General features: G+C 40.7%; 2 protein-coding genes across 2 annotated transcripts; one reads left to right on the top strand and one right to left on the bottom strand.

Annotated features, from left to right (window-relative positions):
* Positions 1–50: 50 nt before the first annotated feature.
* Positions 51–2,916, bottom strand: LOC107159773 (olfactory receptor 9I1-like). Its single transcript, XM_015506388.2, has one exon. It carries the CDS (start codon positions 1,185–1,187, stop codon positions 189–191), a length of 999 nt encoding a protein of 332 aa, XP_015361874.1. The 5' UTR covers positions 1,188–2,916; the 3' UTR covers positions 51–188.
* A 14,015-nt stretch (positions 2,917–16,931) lies between these two features.
* On the top strand, positions 16,932–18,338 carry LOC107159762 (olfactory receptor 9I1). The gene has a single exon (XM_015506378.2). The coding sequence runs from the start codon at positions 17,243–17,245 to the stop codon at positions 18,185–18,187; it is 945 nt and encodes a 314-aa protein (XP_015361864.2). The 5' UTR covers positions 16,932–17,242; the 3' UTR covers positions 18,188–18,338.
* Positions 18,339–19,426: the final 1,088 nt, after the last annotated feature.

Below are 19,426 nucleotides of genomic sequence, written 5' to 3'. Positions count from 1 at the left end.
AAATCTCTACACTTAATGGCTCGCTGGCGTTACTTCACAAACCACTCCCTCTGGCAAAATGCCAGGCGCCATCCAGACTTGTTTACAGACCTTAACACTAACAAAGTTCCAGAACCCCAAATTCCATTTCTCTGCTTCACGATATCTTAGTAATTATGAAATCTAGTTGATGTTTTAAGAGAGTGAGATTAAAAACTCAAAGCATGACTTGCAGGGACTTCTGGCCTGATGAAGCACCAGCCTTTCTCCGCTTGGGAAACCCTCACAAATCTTTTGAAGACTTTCTTCAGAGCCTCCTGCACTTCCTTGTTTCTCAGGCTGTAGATCATGGGGTTTAGCATGGGAATGATCACAGTGTAAAACATTGACACAATCTTGTCTTCCCAGAGGGACTTGCCCATGTTACCTTTCAGGTAAATGAATATGAGTGTCCCAAAGAACAGAGCCACCGCCATCATGTGAGAAGTACAAGTGGAGAAGGTCCTGGCTTTACCACCCGCTGTCTGAATCTTCAGAATGGCCCAAATGATGAACATGTAGGATATAAGAATCACTGAAACGCTCAAGATGATGACCAGGAAAGCAAAGAGGTAGATGACCTGCTCCCGGGGCCTGGTCTCACTACAGGCCAGTTTCAGCAGCGGTGGAAGGTCACAAAAGAAGAAGTCCACTTGATTGGATTTACAGAAGGAGATGGAGAAGGTACACCCAGTGCGGACCACGGAATTCACCATGGCACCAGCATATGCAGCAGCCACCAGCCCCAGGCGGGTCTGCGGTGTCATGGCCGTGGCGTAGAGGAGGGGATTACACACAGCCACGTAGCGGTCATAGGCCATCACAGCCAAAAGGAAACACTCGGTGCTACCATAGAACGTAAAAAAGAAGAACTGGGTGGCACAGCGCTCGTAGGTGATGACCGTCTTCTCAGTCCTCAAGGTCTCAAGCAACTGAGGGACAATAACAGAAGAGTAACAGATGTCCAGGAAGGACAGGTGGCTGAGGAAGAAGTACATGGGAGTCTGCAGCTGGGGGTCACTCTGAATCAGCAAGATCATGCCCAGGTTTCCCCCCATGGTGATGAGATAAAAGGCCAGAAACACGAAGAACAAACATAACTGCAGCTCTGCGTGAACCTGGAACCCCATCAAAATAAACTCCACCACCCTGGTGCTGTTCTCTGCCATGAAGCCAAGGTCACCTGCTGAAATAAAATAATAAGTCTCATTGAGGATCCACTAAGGTGACGAAGGCTGGATTTAATCATTGCTCAGTAATATAATGATTTTTTTTTTTTAGATTTGTAAACTACTGTACATTTTTCACAAACTTCGTTTCACTTGATCCTTCAGAAACCCTGGGAAGCACATGTTGTTAATCCCACTTTTGACAGAAGAATATAAGGGAAAAAAGAAGTGAAGTGATTCGTTCAAGATTCATCGTAACCAGGCAAAGCCAGGGTTAGAATGTGTTTCTTCGAATACTTCCAAACACTTGCAGGTCCCATGTTAGAGGCTATATCAGCTTCACATAGAGCCATAAAACACTGCATTGGAAAAACCCTAGTGTTACAGTCCAAAACCCTAGTGTTATAGTATTAAGGACTGGGCTTTGAAATCACCAGGTTTAAATCCTTTCAGACCTTGAGCAATTAATTCACTTGTCTGACCCTAGGCCTCCTTCTTGGTTTAATGGGATTACAACCCAAAGTCTTAACATTAAGGTGAAGGACATATTTGCATACTGTGCATGGCCCTTGATCTCACTCACACTTAGAATTATGTTTTCCAAATGTGGTATACATACATTGAAATACTATTCAGCTATAAAAAGCAAGGAAATCCTGTTATTTGTGAAACATGGATGAACCTGGAAGACATTACATAAAGTGAAATAAAGCCAGGCATAGAAAGATAAGGACCACATGTTCTCACTCATACATGCTATCTGAAAGTTGAACTCAGATAAGCAGAGAGTAGAATAGTATAGCAGGGGTACTAAGGAGATGCTGGTCAAAAGAAAAAAAAATGTCAGTAAGTTCAGGACATCTATTGTACAACAAAGTGACTATAGTTAATAGCAAGGTATACTTAAAAATTGCTGAGAATAGGTTTAAGTGTTCTCACCACAAAAAAAGTATAATATATATTAAGTATCTTGATTTAGCCATTCCACAATATGTGCATATCTCAAAACATTGTTATAAATACCATAAATATACACATTTTTTTCTTGTTAAAAAATAAAAAATGATGAATCCATACAAAATTTTTTCTTAATTATGAGATAATGGGAATGACACACTACTAGATTCAGTCTGGAATCTTCTTATCACCAAGTCCACAGCCCCCTGGAGTTCCAACATCAACTTTGCCTATGTGCACCTAAGCACAGTGAACTTAGATGCTAGACAGAGGGACATAAAGAGCAAGCACAGTTAGAACCTCCGCAGCCTGCTGCCTGCCAAGTCACTTCCCCATCTCTGCTCCTGCCAAGCATTATGGCCTGGTTTCCAAGTGCTCTTCTTATTCCCAAGGACCTACCCCAATTAAAAAAAAAAAATACCAGATCATTATCAATCAATGAGATGCCTGCATCCTGCCATTCCAGAATTAGCCTGCAAAACTCATTAAGGGACAAAGCCGTCACATTGAGTTTACAATTCTAATACAGATGGGGTTCCTGCCAGGTACAATCTTGTCTCTGTGCCTTTGGATGCTAATAATTTGGGGAATTGAAAATATGGAATGTGGACTTCAAAGATAATTCCTCGTATACTCTTTTCATCCTTGAAACAAAACCCGAATTTGAGAAAAATCTCCTATTGCACTTTAGATAAGTAATAAATCAAACTTTGATCAGCGTTTGGCAACAATGCTCTAATGGTAGAACAAAGGTCAGCATCTGATGGGGACTTTCACCTCACACCAAGTTCTTAATAGTATAAATATTTAGATTGTTTTCCTGTTCTGAGGGCTAAATCTTATCTTGATCTTCTCCCAGAACAATGACTTGCTGTGTTCTTCAGAGTTCAAGCATATCATCCTGACCCGATGGAAAAAGAATCTGTATTCATGTTTTTATTCAGTAAGAATCTACTGAGAATTTACCCTGTACCAGGCTCTCTTCTGATTGCTTAGAACAAAACAGACTAAGAAAGATCTCTGCCTGTGGAGCAGACATTGTAGCAGAACCGTCTATATACAATATGCTTTAAAGAGAAGAAATATATTTTCTACCATGATAGCAGATGACAAGTTCTATGAAAAGAAATGCAGGATGTGGGGAATTGAGGGTATGCAAGTAAGAAGGATATTGAACAGGACCATCCTAAAGCTCATTGAAAAGCAATGTCAAGCAGAAATGATGAGATCAGGTAATAATTATTCACATTTATTTGCACACACTATTTACCCAAAATAATACTTTAAATGACATTTAAAAAAATAGCAGTAGACTTTCCCGTTCCCATTACAAACTATGTGAAGTTTTTTCAGGTCCTTTTGAGACATTTTTAAGACAACATTCTTCAAGGGTATTATCCTTCGAATAACAAAGAGAAGCCCCTGAAGTACTGGAAGTTCCATAGGGAGCCCAGGATAACCTAGCATAAAGGTAAGGCTGGATCCCAGAAATAGAGCACAGTGGCCAGGAAACGGGCCCTGAAGATACACTGAGCTTGTTCCAAACCTGGGCCTAGCCATTTCCATTTGTGTGAACTTGGACAAATTCCTTGACCCCTAGAATCAATTTTGATACCTATTCAATAACAATAATAGCACTGCTGTGCTTTGAGGAAAAGATAGAATTCATGGCAACACACTGTGCCTAATACAGAGCATATCTGACACATGAAATTATTACAAAAATGGTTTTATAACCCTTTGGTTCTTCAACCGTTAAGAAATTTAATTTATCACTGCTTTATTGCTGAGTAAAATCAGTCTCAAATTGGGTAAACCACTCTCTCAAAATCATGCAGTTGATAAACAGCACCAGGGTTTCCACCTCTAAATCCACCACACTTTCCACTAACCTAAACCATGGCCCATACTTCAGCTGGACACATAAACTAAATTGGTTGTACTTTTATCTTTTGGTAATAATTATAATGAGCGATGTGAGGAGAGTGCCCAGGATGTTAACTATTGCTCTAGGTATTTCATGTAAACTGCTTCATTCATTCATTTCTCACAATACCCCAACATAGCCTATCTTCTTACAGACACACAAGCAGAGGCTGGCAGAGATTAAGTCGTTTGGTTAGGTAAACCACCAAGCAGGGATTTGAATCATGACCTGTCAGACCCCAAGGTCATGCTCCCAATCATCCCCTTGTTCATGAGTACAATAACAATGAGAGTTACCAGGCTGTGAGCACTTTTCTTATACCCAGGACTTTTCCAGTAGTTTTACAAACATTACCCTCTTACACTTGGGGCAAGGAGAAGACTAATATTAAATAAAAATCTTGGCAAATTACCCTAGTTCTGAGTTGGAAGCACTGCCTAGTTTCTCCTCCTTGTAACCTCACCGTATTTTGTGTGTCCTATCTGCAGGAAGGGGAAGGCAGGAGAGGTGCTCAGGCTTACAATCAGAACGGAACTCCTAGCCAGGAGTCTCACCCTCTCAGAACATCCCCTCTATTGTAAATCCATTCTTCCCTAATCCCCCATTATACCTCTAGCACAGAATTAAGTTGAAAGATGACAGTCATGTGAACATGCCCTGATTACCATCTGCTAGTAGATACTCCCCCTTTGCCCAAATCTCATTCCTCATTTTTAATTTATCTTATCTTGCTGCATGTTGTGCATTTTTATAAACCACTTTAAATCTCTTTTGGAAAGAGGTATTGATGAATAAATAAATACAAAATAAAATTGCCCATTTGCTGGATGCCAGAATAATCAGAATAATTATCCCTATCAGCATCAGGCCAATAACAGTGCCGCCAGAGGACTCTGCCAAATGGGTTCTGGAAAGACAATGCACAAACAGGCATTCAACCTAAATCAGACTGATCTATGGGTGATGGAGAAAGGCAGATGCTCAAGGAGAAAATGGAAAAGCTTAAGGAGGTCTCCAGGTCTGCCATACTACAGCCAGCTCCTGAAATCTTAAAGTTTCAAGATAGCTCCCTAGACCTTCATTTTGAGACAGTGTGGGGAGAGGTTCTCCTAATCCATAGCAAACCTGATGATATCCTTCTCGGCATCAACTGTGTCCACTTTAATGGGCAGAAGAAAATTTTGAGGGAAACCAAGATTTTCCAGTGGTTGCTGATCTTCAGAAGAGCTACCATATTTTTTTCCAAAAACTATCACCTTGCCATGTGATACACAGTCTAAATTCCTAAAACACTGCTGAATGACTTATAATTCTAGGCAGAACAGCCTTAATCAATTTCCTAATAATTAAGATTAGGGAAAACAGCAACTCCACATAACATCAAGGTGGGAAGAAGAACCATGGATGTGTGTAACCTTAGAAGAAAGTATTTGGTCCCAGGTATTCAGAAAACCTAAATGACCAGGAGAGTATGAATAGAATACTGAAGAATCAGTTTCCTGTTTTTGAAGCCCTCAAAATAGTTGAAATCATTGGCTTCTAAGGACACACCAAAAGAAAGTGAGTCTTGAATACCATCCTCCATCATATTGAGCAGCATTAGCATTTAACATTCACAACAATCTGTTACCAAATTGTTGATCAGGTGTGCAAACACTTCGCTTCTGGGGGCCCTGCTATAATGTGGCTCCGTAATTCTGGGTCACCCTCCACCGAGTTAGTAATGTCTGCCCAAGACTCACAGCCTCATTTCTATATCAACTAACAATACACACAACTAAGATATGTGATCCTTTACAGCTAAAGCAGATTGTCTGCTCTTTGAGATTACTAATACTCCCCAACCCTCCTCTTAATCTCAGAAAACTAAAGGGGGTTTCAGAAGAAAGTTCAGTGGACCTTAATAGGCTCCATCTGTCATTCTGGAGAAGAAAGAGTACTGTACTAAGAACCAAGAGGCTGCTAAGAATCAAACAAGAAAATGCACAGGAAGATGATTCTAAAATTAAAAAAGTTTGCACTTGCAAGGGATTTCTATAAGTGCCCAGAGATCAGCTTTATAATAGCACATGCTGGGGGAAATAAATAGTCATGGATCTGAAGAGTATTTATATAGCTCAGTAAAACTAATCCACTTAGATCCTCCAAGTGGGTTTAAAGTTGTCTTTAAATGGTGACATGTAAAGGTGGTGTTCTATGCCTAAAGTTATGTAGCCAGTTTTCTCGACTGGAATCATGCAACAAAAATTTATAAAGGCTTTGCCCATGAACTCTGCGCCAGGCAGTATACTGGACACCAGGGATGTAGTGAGAAATATTTAGAGCTAAACAGACATGGATGATGGTGATTTGCCCTCTGCCCCATAATCGAATTGGCATCCTCTGCCTGTGCTGTCTTAAAGAGGAAAGAGGAAAACAGATGAGGTATAATGTTTTGGCTGCCTCTCAATGTGACAGGGACAACTTGGACCCTCAGGATGTTTAAATGATGGGAAAAGTATGTCAGTTCCTTCTGCCACGTTTGAAATGGTTCAACTTAAGGATGAAAATAGTTTCTATCCAAGGGCTCCCTGTTACCCTCAGAAAACATTGGTTGATTATTTTCTAATTGAATAAAAACTCATCAAGACATAGAAAAAAATATTATCTGGCAATATATTGCACTGAAAATAGCCAAAAAAAAAAAAAAGGCAGAATCAGCAAGGTATCAAGGAACTAAACTGCTTTGAAGTTCTGTCACAGCGGGGTCAAATCCCAGCCAGTCACTTAAAGTCCCTGGATTTCAGCTCTTTGTTCTATGCAATGGTCACGATGCTACCTAAGCCACAGGAGTGTCGTGAGGATGAAGTGAGATGAAATATTGTGGGTTCAGAAAAGGACAGTTCTGCTGCATACGAGAGAAGATGTGAATTCCATCTCCCAGATACTACAAACTGCTCATAATCCCTCACTTTAGAACATTATGGACCCGTTACCTCATTTGACCCTCACACAAACCATTTTCAGATAAAGAAAGTGGGACACAGAAAGTTCAATGGAATTGTCCAAGGGCCACACAGCTAGAGAAGCAAAGCTGCCAGACCCAGGACATAGACCCTTCCTACCACACCACAAGCCACAGAGATATGTGTACCCTGTATGAAATAGCCAGGAGAGGGGACGTGAAACACTGAGATCTTAAGACTCTTCCTCACTTTGTGATCCTGGAATGAGCTTCCATATTGGCATATAAAGTCTGCCCAAACACTTACCCTTCTCCTCCTCTGTCCTGCTCACTCTGCCCTAGCTTCTTCCCAAATTGAATGCAGAGGAGTTTTGAACTTAAAGGAGCCTCAGAAGGTGATGGTTTCAACCTCCTGCCTTCAGAGGTAATGACATAGTATTACCTCCATCCTAGAGATGAGGAAAGATGAGCCTGAGGTGAGAAGCATCTTGCCCAGATACATTCAACCAGGGGGAAAGGTTGGGGGAACTAGAGCCCAGGTCTCCTGCAGCCTGAGGAGATGCTCTTTCGGCTGCCTGGGCTGCTCCTCCTGTCAGAGAACACAGCTTTTCTAATTCCAAAGCTACTGCCCTTCTATCAAGGGGGATTATGAGGGGAGAGGAGCTGCGATGCTGAGGATTCTCGACAGAGCCCGTCTTACAAAGCAGGACTGTGGGCATGGGTTTTCATGAGCCCTGACTAGGGCTCTTTCACCCCCTAAAAAAAATCTCCTTGAGCTTCTCCCAAAGTCAGCATCCAGCTGACCAGTTTCTAAAGGAGAGACCTCAATTCTCTCTACTTAGAAATGACTGAGCCAAGCACAGAACATTGTTCCAAAGACTCTGAACTGCAGGGATCTAAGACTTACCTGCCACCCAGGACAGAAATCTCCTCTCTAGCTTCACTGACAGATAATTTCCGAGCTGACAGTGATCCTTTCTGACCAGTTACATTTATGCAGCCTGAACAATTCCAAGGATGGAGAAATTACTCTCCCAGGAAGGAGTTTGTTCTGTTTTGGAGCCTACCTATAACTTTCAGCTCTCTGTAAGGTCAATGCTATCACACTGGATAACTCCAAACACCTGACAGAGTTTTACAAGTTTCTTAAGAGATTCCACAAGAGCTTTCCTTACTCTCCCCACTTTCTCAATTAGAATCCATGACGTCCAAATAGCATCCTTACCTTTTCATGGCATGCCACCTACTTTGTGACTTCTGATGCTAAAAACAATCACCTAAAACACATTTGAGAGACATTATCAGTCCGGTGTTACAGAACAAGAAAGTCCCAGCACATTGAATTCCCCAGAAAAAAAATCACACTCAGTGTTGACCCTACTTTATAAAGGAAAACCCACTTCAGAAGAGAGGAACCCAAGATTCAGATTGTCAAGTACACTTCTAATCTAGACTGTGGTTCATTTTCTCTCTGATCTACCAGAGCCACACTCACCTTCAGCAGCACCAAAAGGCCCTCCCCAGTCCAGACGCCTGAGTGAGTGCAGGCAGGGTGTGGAGACTAAGTGGCTCTTCAAGGAGCTGGAGAAATGGACATCGTCAGCACCTGCAGCTCACAAGCCCCAGCACCCACAAGAGCGACCGTCAATAGGTGTTGGATCTCTGCCCTATCCTGGGCTGGATCCTTCACCCCAAGAAGGCAATTAGAAGACGGAGGCAGGGGGATTGCCATTGATGGGAGTTTCTAATCAGGCCCTAAGCTTCTAATTAGGCTTCTCCAACTCCCAGAGGAAAGAAAACTTCCAAAAAGGGCCCATGCACTGTTCTCATTCTCCATTCCTCCCCATCAACCTTCATCCTGTCTGGAAGCCTCCACCGTAATTCAACTTCACCTTGGGGTTGAGGAAGCTACTTCTGTGTTCTGCTCTCTGAGGAGTTGTCATGAACCCAAGGTGACCCTTCTGACCCACCTCCTTTATAAGACACAAGTGAAATGTGTATGTGAAGCCCCAATGGCCTGCTTACTCAATTATTCAACTAATATTTAATTAGCTATAAAAATAAAATACTACAACAGTACCCCAGCACACCATATTAATTTTATTTATGTTTAGTCTATTGAATCACCTAGAGAAATCCTGTGAAGTAGATAATATTGTTGTGTAGCCTACCGAAGGGTAAACTTAGAGAGGTGAAACAGCCACTCACATAGGAAGGGGAAGGGCTGAGATTGCAACCAGGGCAGGCTGATTCCAATGCCTGACTCTCAACTGCCATTGCTATCCTAGCTGATGTCACTCAGCTGATAATTAATAAGCTTCTTTAATACAGAAAACTTGGGCAATGTCCAAAAGGTATAACAAAAGAAATGGAAACCGCTATAATCACACCATTCCAATAAGCCCTGTTCCCAGTTTGAAGGGAAATGCACTAAAATGTGCTTACTTAGCACATAAACTCTGACAGTCAACTGCGTGGGTTTAAATCCTCCCTCTACTTCGTGAGTGTAAGGGAGTTATGTCACCTCTCTATGCCTGTCTCTTGGGGTGGTTATACATGATTTGAACAAGATGACTCTTGTAAAACAAACTGAACAGGGTCTGGTACTATTGTACCTGTCCATAATTTTTTTCTATAGGCATTTACACATCTTTTTTTTAATTGGGATTGAAGTTCATATACTGTTTTATATTGTTCCATTGAGTAAGTTAATAAGAAAAAGATTAACTGTTATAAAGTTGCCTAAGTAGGAGGGACCCATGACCCACTGCAGTACCAAGTTATCTAGGGATGAATCACAGTATATGGGAGAACATATATGCAAATACCTAGCCATATTTTACAAGGTACTTAAGTATCAGTGGATTGGGCTCTGGATATCCCCTGGGGAATTTGAGAATGACTCTGTATGTCTGTGTGTGTGTAAATATATGTATATACATACACACAGATGGAAAATAAAGATATGTATGTATCTTAACCTCGAACACAATAGAGAAAATTTATATTCCCAAAAATGTATACCCCATACTGACTTGTGCTTCATCTAACACCAACACCTGCCACCAGTGATCCAGCTCTGCCCAAAGGAAGATCTCTCCTTCCTTCCTTTTCGATGAATTCCACACAGGCTCACTCCCACCCAGGACTGCTGAGGGTATTTTACATCCCAGGATCTCTGCAGAGGCCGGACTTTGAATCCTTTATCTCAAGGGAAATTCCTCTGTATCCTGTATAGATAGTGGCCCCTGGATCTTTCCCACCAAGAAACGACCAAAAGACAGAGACTCCCCTATATTGTCTCTCTCATATCAAAATTTTCCAAGGAAAGTCTTAGAAACAGTTCAACATTCTCTTTCCAAATAGTCAAGAATTCCACCATCAGTGATTCAATACACATTTCTTTCTGGGGCTGGGATTGTGGCTCAGTGGTACAGCGCTTGCCTAGCAAGTGTGAGGCACTGGGTTCCATTCTCAGCACCACATAAAAATAAATAAATAAAGGTATGGTGTCCATCTACAACTTTAAAAAAAATTAAATGTTTCATCATATATAAATAAAATTTTTAAAAATGTTTTATGGGAGACCAACCTTGCACGTGACTGGGTCACACTCAGCTTCATAGTAAGTTTATATCAAGCAGGTTATTTGCTATTTTTGTATTTCCAGTTTTTCTCTGTTATTTTCACCTCATTTGCCCTTCCTATTGTACTATAAATACTGAAATATTTTCTTTCTGATAATATGTCATTTTTCCAACAAATCTCCAAAGATTATGAAAGTGATATCCTTTTTATAAGGCCTGCTGATACTCATTTTGACAGATCTATACTCTTCTAGCTATTCCAATGCCTATATAAATATTCAGAACAATAAATACCTCAGTTTGGTATATATTCTTCTAAATAGTCCTATGCCTGTATAAATATATAAAATAATAAATACCTCAGAGTTGGTATTGAAACTTTTTCAGTTGAAGTGGTTAGAAAACTCAATAAAATATACTTACAATACAAAAAAAAATAAATTTACCAACTCACATAACCAATAACATTTGATTCCAATGCCTTCAGGCATGATTTCTCCAGAAATTCAAATTTTCTCATCAGGTCACATCTCCTAACTTTCCCTCTGATCCACTTCCACTAACATGGTGGTATCAGAAGCCCCAGATATAAACACTCAGAAGTCCACTAAAAAGAAAGACCATCTCTTAGTACCCCAGCTACTAGTCGCATATCACCTGCAGCTACTGTGAGCACTGATGACTATGGGCTCACATCTATATCCTTCCCTGGAGTAAGGGATCACTGTTCCTAGAAATTTCTAGGAAGTCACACCCCTATAGAGGGATATTGAGGACAGCTCAGTCATCTAGTGGCTGTTATGAACTGCAAAAAGTCAAATCCCTTGCCGGAGGCAGAACTAAGTTCATGGTGGAATTTGCAGGAAGTCAGAAGTGTTCTCCAGGAACTCACAGCTCAGCTAAGGAGATGAGACTAACCACTAAGGAACAACTATGAACAATGGAAGACAAGTGGAATGCAGGGCCACCATGTGTGGTTCTAACAAAGAAATCATGAGTTTCAGAGGCCAGGGAAGAAATGAGAGCTGGAGTAGCCAGAGAAAGTTGACCATACAGATCCTCCAAATGAATCTTCAAAGAAGGTGAGCTAACAAGCTATCCAGGGTAGATGTGATTGAAATGTGTGTAGGCCACCCTGGACACATTCCTTCCAATAATTGGTCTTCTTTGTAAAACACTAAGCAGCCAATGCAATGAGGCTTCCACCCCTGAGATGGGACTTGACATCAGGACCAAGGATGGGTGCAACGTAAAGAGAATTTCACCAAAAGTCCACATCCAAGCTCCAGTCCTGACAGCACTCATTGCAGAACACAAGGACCAATGATGAAAAGAACCAAGTCCTTCCCTGCAGAAGCCTTGAGACTAATGAGAGACTCACAAGGCCTAGGAGTTGCCACAGAATCCCAAAAGATTTGCTTTTATCCTCTAAGATGTGTGGAGAGGATGCGATAATGAGCTCTGAGGAAGTGCATTCTCCCTGACAGGGCTGGCTTTTCCCCAGGAGCCCCCGGGGTGTCTCAGGTGCTGATTCATGATCCAGCAAAACCCTCTGGGCTCACAGCATCTCTCCCACAAAACCACCTCCAAAGCATTTTAAATACTCACTGGCTTGATGAATAAAAAGGAAACCTAAAATTGGTCAGCTACATTCATTTTTCTGAGCGACTTTAACTGCCTTTTATGAATTGCCTGAAAAACCTTAGGTTGGTTTTTCCAAGATGAATCAACTGGATTATTGCACCAGGTAATAAACACATTAATTCTCACCCTGAAAATCCTGGGCAGATACTGGCTCTGAGGGAAGGTCCATGCACACTAGGGAAGATGGAACTAGGCAGAAAATCTGGCCTTTGCTATCAGAACTTACCATCTCATGGGACCACATCCAGCCTAGAATGTCAGCTCTTGTATGAAACACGCAAGTAAGACTGGAACATTTTTTTTTAACCTACAGCTTTAATCTCTCTGGGTTTATGTATCACTAGGTCAATTTTAGAAAATATAACTTCATGGGAAGTTGATATTACAAAGTGTAGAGTTTATAAAAGACATGTCACTGTAAATTACTATGTTTTCTATATCTATGCTGGTAAGAGAACTAACTATACATATTAAAACTCTGGCTTTGGAATAATATAAACCTAGGTGAGAGTCCGGGTTTCTTTACCGACTTGTCATGTGACCTTGGGTAAGAGACTTAACTACTCAGAGTCTTAGTATGCTCCAGTACAAAATTTCATAGCATTGTGAGATTTGTATAAGATAATGTGTGTAGAATGTGTAACATCATGATTGACAGACAGCAGATGTTCAATGGCTACCAGTATTTGGAAAAGTAATACAGCCTAGTCATTCAACTGGGGTCAGAGAACCAGTGTAGGATCTAAATATTTTTTTTCTTTCTAGCTGTGAAATCTCAAGCAAAATACTTAATGATTCCAAGCCTCAGTTTCCTCATCTATAAAATAAGGGCAAACACCCCTAAGTCATAATGTTATTGTCAAGTTAAAAAGGAAATAAAGTCTTTAAGTGTCTACCTGAATCAAAGACCTCTACTCCCTCTGCTCTTGCCTCAATCCAAGTTGATGTTATCACAAACCTTTCTTAAATAACATCATACAAAACTGGGCGTCGCCAGCCAGGTCCTGCCATTTTTCCTTCTGGAAAATATCTTGCAAATTTCTCTGTTTGAAAATAAGCAAAATTTACCATTAGGTAAAAATCCATTCTAAGTTTTCAAAAATCATTATTCTGTCCTCATTTTATTCTTGGGGAAATTGAGGTTCTAATAGGTTAAGAAGTTTTTCCAAAAAGAGATTATGGTACAACTAAGTCTGTCCCAACCCATAAAAAAGGAAAAGAAGAAAAAACTTAGATCACAAAAAAAGACTCCAAAATCATTCTTGATTCTATCCTCCCATGGAAGTTGAGTTTAGACCAATTAATCTACTAGAGGTTTAAATTCTTCTTTGGTAAAAATAGATAATAAAGGCTGCTTAAAGGTCTATTTCAAGGACTAAATAAGATAATACATGCAAAGTATTCAAAGTCTTTAGCAGAATGGATCAGTTAAATATGCTATAAGCATATCAAAGAAGATGATAATGAAGTCACCAATAACAAAGTTGCCTATGTTACATAAAAGATCACAAAAAATATGGTGGATGTGGAAAAAGAAATAAAGTGTGATTTGTATCACAACATCACACGTGTAAATTTGAAAACATAACTAAACCACTGTATTTTTAAATATATACATATCTGTAAATAAATATAAAAAGAATAAACGTGGAAGGATATATATTTTGTTATGTTTTAAGTTTTTAAAATATTTTTAGTTGTAGATGGACACAATATATTTATTTTATTTGTTTTTGTGTGGTGCTGAGGATCGAACCCAGTGCCTCACACATGCTAGGCAAGCACCCTACATCCGAGTTATGACCCCAGCCCTGAATTTCAAATATAGTAGAGGGAATACCCATGAGAACAGGGAAAGGCATGAGGAGGGGGGTGAGAAGCCCAGAGACAATAAAATATAATGAAGAAGTGCCTTGCCTTGAGCAATGAGGACCGCCATCGGGAACCAGAGAGTATGAGTCATTCAGCTCAGACCTAAGGTCCCACAATATTATGTTTAAGTAACTACAAATCACTTGGAATAGTGCCTGCACAGTTTATCTAATCAGTACTTAGTACAGATTTAATCAATAATTAGTACATATCTAATCAGTAATTAGTGCACATATTTCTAATAGTATGGATATTAGGAAACCCATCCAAGAGCCTCCTTTAGCCTGTACACTTAGTCATAAGATCCTGGGTTGTAAAGGCAGAAGATGACCATATAATCTAGATCCATTGTCTTCACAATAGAGTGAAGCCCAAGGAGAGGAAGAAACCCTTTGAAGTTTCTTTAGCTGTTCAGTTCCTATCATAGAGATGGCAACCACCCAGCTTGAACAATTCCAAGATAGGTTTCCAACGAGGCTGACTCATCCCTGAACCCTGCTGCTGGGGTGGCATGGAGCATTGTGTGTGACTGACAATGTCTTCCTCTACTAGGTATCCTTGATTAGACCCTGAGGATGCTGTGGACTCAAGGGCAGCTTCCCCTGGCCCCTTCATGAAAGTGTGTGCAGCTTGAGTCTCTACATGTGGAATCCACAAAGCTATCATGACTTTATAGATGCCCAAGCTGGTTCAGGGCCTCATCACAAGTTCAGAACCTGTTGCAGGAAGATCCCGGCAGAACTGGAAATAGAACAGTGCTCCCATGGTCACCAGGAGAACTGCCTGCTCTCCCCAGGTCTGCAGACAACTCACTCCTTGACTTTTGAAGAAGTCATTAATCTCTCTGGGCATCAGTTTTCTCATCACCAAAGTGATAGCACTACCAGTCATGTCCATTTCACAGGGATGTGAAAGCAATGACAGATGATTATGAATATAAAAATGTATGAAAGAAAGTAAAAAAGAGGTATTCTGATGAGTAAGTAGTTTTTACTACCATGAGTCTTATCAAAATGGCGATCCCGTGTAGTATAGCAGTTAGTAGTTGTACTAATGAAAAATAATTTATTAAAAACTAATTTTGATATTTATAGATCTGGTTATAGATTCAATAATTCTGAATTAGCAGATGCCAACATGAGAGAGTTGGGGATGTGGTACTAGGAGGGCAGGGAAATGGTTCAGGGGAGCAAAGTAAGAAAATGGAATCAGGAGTCTTGGATGAGGACCCTGCCCCTCCACATGTGAGGTCAACAGCTAGTTTTACATGTCTGATCTGTTTCTCATCCACAAATGAGACAAATGTCACTTGTCCAGTAGGATTGTTGCCAGGATGTATAAAATATTGTATACGGAAAGTTCTAGAACAGTAGAGATGACATTGAAGAAAAAAGGTATGAATCCTGATTTCCAGGCAAAGATCTCAAGCATCACTTGGACTTTAGGCACTTTAATGGGGATTCTGGATGGACTTGGAAAGGGGCCAGCAACAAGCACACACACTCTAATGTGACCCCAATCTGTGCCCAGTGACAACAGAAAATTACAGGGAATGCAGAAATTTCCATGACTCAAATATAAAACAAACTAAATATAATTATTTTGAGCACCTGGTAAAGTATAAGAAAAGAACATTCATTTCACTTGATATTTGAAAGCTTGTCCTCAAGCTAAATTTTAGTGACATTGCTTCCTCTACAAATTCTATCATGCTATTTAGTCTTTTAGTGCATGACAAGCATGTAATAATAATAGAGAAATGCCTCTTATTATTGTCATAATCAACCCATAGAAAAGTATAGAAGAGCTAATTAGAATAGAAAACATTGTCACATGAATGGAATAAAATATTTGTTTGTTTTAATGGGGTAGAAAGGAAGAGAGAAGAAACGATAGGGAAATGACTTTTTCACCTTAGTAAGAGTCCAAATTTACTCAATTACTGAAAGAAAAAAAAAATATACACACATAGGGATATATATATATATATATAAACAAATATAATATTAAAGATATAGACAAATTGCAATATAACAAAATTTACTTGAGGGAATGCATTATTTTTCAGAACAAGAAGTCAATAGTTATTGTTTAAGACTGATGATAATAACAAAAATAACATTAGCTAGCATTATTCAGCTCTTTCAACAGCTGGACTCTGTAGCATTCCTGTTACAGGTATTAACTTATTTAAAGTCCAAAATAACCCTATGATATAGGCACACATTTTCTGCAACATGGATGAGAAATTGAGGCACAAACGTGTTAGATAACTTTCCTAAAGTCAGATGGTACTCATCCAAGTGGATGGCCAGCTCCACACCCCAGTATAATCATGGTCTTTTAAATGATAAAAAAAATAATATTGTGAAGATGATGACCTCTGAGCTGGAGTGGTAAAGATTAAAGTGGAGAGAAACAATTTTTATCTATTAATTATCACTAACTGACCAGGAAATTTCAACTGCCTGGTTGAATAATCATATAATAATAAGAAAAAAATATGTCAATGTATACAGTAAGGAATTATTCAACATGATGAGAAGATCATCATCTTCCACCTTCTGAGCAGATGGTAAGAAGAGATTAAAATTTTTGCATGTCTGGAAGGGATAAAACTAAGGCCAGTGGGTGGAAGGTACAGAAAGGAAGAATCCAGGTCCAAAACAGAGAATTACCGGTGGAGCTGTCTGCAGATGGAGGCTCAAGTAGCAACTAAATGACCACACGGGGTATGCAGGAGAGGGACTCCAGCCCCAGATGGGATTAGAATACATGTCACTTTGCTCCCTTCCAAACTTGAGAATCACGTGTCTTGTATTTCCACAGAAATCACCAAGATGAAGCAGAATTAATTTGAATCAGAAGCACCAACTCAGGGCTCTCAGCTCCATACAATGCAGAAGAAGCTCAAGAAGAATCAGCCGGGTTCAGGATTTCTAAAGAAAAATTAAAAAAAAAAACAACTCTATACCTAAATTCAGAATTATAAACTCATCTTCTACCATAGAGAAAAAGATTCTGTTCCTGATTCTAAAAATTTTGTTTTGTTTTTGTTTGTTTGTTTGTTTGTTTTGTTATTTTCTTTGTTCTCATCCTCAGACCAACAGTCCACACTGAATCCATGGCCAAGAATAATCTCACTACAGTAGCCGAGTTCATCCTCGCAGGCTTTACTGACCACCCCAACTTGGAGACGCCCCTCTTCCTGGTCTTTCTCAGTTTCTATCTTGTCACCCTTCTGGGGAATCTGGGGATGGTGGTTCTCATCCGAGTGGATGGCCAGCTCCACACCCCAATGTACTTCTTCCTGAGCCACCTCTCCCTGCTAGATGCCTGCTACAGCTCTGTCATCACCCCTCAGATCCTGGCCACACTGACCACAGGCAAAATGGTCATCTCCTATGGCCGCTGTGCTGCCCAGTTCTTCTTCTTCACCATCTGTGCAGGTACAGAGTGTTTCCTGCTGGCAGTGATGGCCTATGACCGCTATGTAGCTATTAGCAACCCTCTGCTCTATACTGTGGCCATGGATCCCAGAGTCTGCTGGAGTTTGGTGCTGGGAGCCTATGTCTGTGGGATGTCTGGGGCCATCCTGAGAACCACGTGCACCTTCTCCCTCTCATTCTGTGAGGACAACCAGATCAACTTCTTCTTCTGTGACCTCCCGCCCCTGCTGAAGCTTGCCTGTGGTGACACAATGAACACTGAGATCATCATTGTCTTCTTTGGCAACTTTGTGATTTTGGCCAATGCCTTGGTCATCCTCATTTCCTACGTGCTCATCATCAAGGCTGTTTTGAGGGTGAAGTCTTCAGGGGGCAGGGCCAAGACTTTCTCCACATGCACTTCCCACCTCACCGCTGTGGCCCTTTTCTTTGGGACCCTCATCTTCATGTATATACGAAGCGGCTCAGGAAAATCCCTAGAGGAAGACAAGGTGGTGTCTGTCTTCTACACTGTGGTCATCCCCATGCTGAACCCTTTGATCTACAGCCTGAGGAACAAGGATGTGAAAGCTGCCTTCAAAAAGGTCACTGGTAGGGTCCAGGTGTCCCAGAGAGGGTAGGTAGAAATGAGAGGACTTCTCATCCTAGGTAATTTTGTTCCCATGGCTACATATCCTAATAGGTTCCAGCACTGTATGCATCCTATAGGCATGAATGGAGAGAAGGCAGACCAGGGCCACCAGGCACATGAGAAAAACTACAAAAGCTGTTAAGTTTTAACCAGCAATACCCCTTCCAGTCCATTCCTTGTCACTCAACAGTTCTGCCACTCTCTGATGTCATAACTTAGAAATCCTGAAGTTCACCACCCCAACGCTTGCCACTCTTTCCCTCTGCTCTGGGCTCCCATCAACCATTACCCTGTTCTTGTCAAAGATGGCATCTGGGGACCCCTGTGAATTGAGCTAATAATTGGCCTTCCTTTTTCCTTTTAATATATAAATGAATGATCACTTCAATTAGCAGGAGGACTATATAAAGCAGAACTGAGACTCTAACTGGCCTAGGGAAGGAGATCTTTGAGACACAGGTCTCCCTCTTCACCATTAGGGTGTCTTGCCCCTTAGTGTCTTCCTTCCTGCTCAGGCCATGGTGGAATTTGCGAACGGCCTTGCAAGCTGGAAACTCACTGGCTCTGTGGTTCCGGCCTCTTTGCTCTGCTGATATCTCAGGAAGAACTAAGCCACTTACCTTTGGGAGGGTCTCCCTCAGCTCTGGCTGCTGAAGCACACTGTGCGGCCTCCTCTCCTCACCCACTGCCTACCTCATGAACAGTTCCTGCAAGCAAAGAGCTCAGAGGGATATAAAAGACAGCCGAACCACATATCACCTTCTCTAGCAAAGGTCTTGCTATAAATTTATAAAGACTATTGCTATTTAGAAATCTGAATTTGCTCATTACTTGGTTCACATTTTGAAAAATTCAGAGATTCAGAGCCTCAAAGAAAATTGTATTTATAATCTTGTGCTTCAGAAATAGAAATAGCAAAAAAGAGTCCTTGGAGACCCCCTAGTTAGGCTTATCCCAAAGCATAGATTCTGTCTCTAAACTTCCATTCCAAAAAAACAAAGACTTTGTAGCTAAATAAGGATGGATAATCTCACCTCAAGAGAAGGAGCTATTAAGTACTAGAATATAATAATATTTGTGTGACAATTCAACATGTCTACACTGGAAATTTCCAAAATGAGTTATGGACAACTCTAGATAAGATGTGGCACTAGACCTATCCGTGGTCCAGACTGAATGTGTGAAAGCTGCTTTGTGTCACATAACTTGTCTTGTTGACACAGCAGGT

The sequence above is a fragment of the Marmota marmota genome, unplaced genomic scaffold (assembly GCF_001458135.2).
Source record: "Marmota marmota marmota unplaced genomic scaffold, marMar, whole genome shotgun sequence".
NCBI lineage: Eukaryota > Metazoa > Chordata > Mammalia > Rodentia > Sciuridae > Marmota > Marmota marmota.
This window is presented reverse-complemented; position numbering and strand designations above follow the sequence as displayed.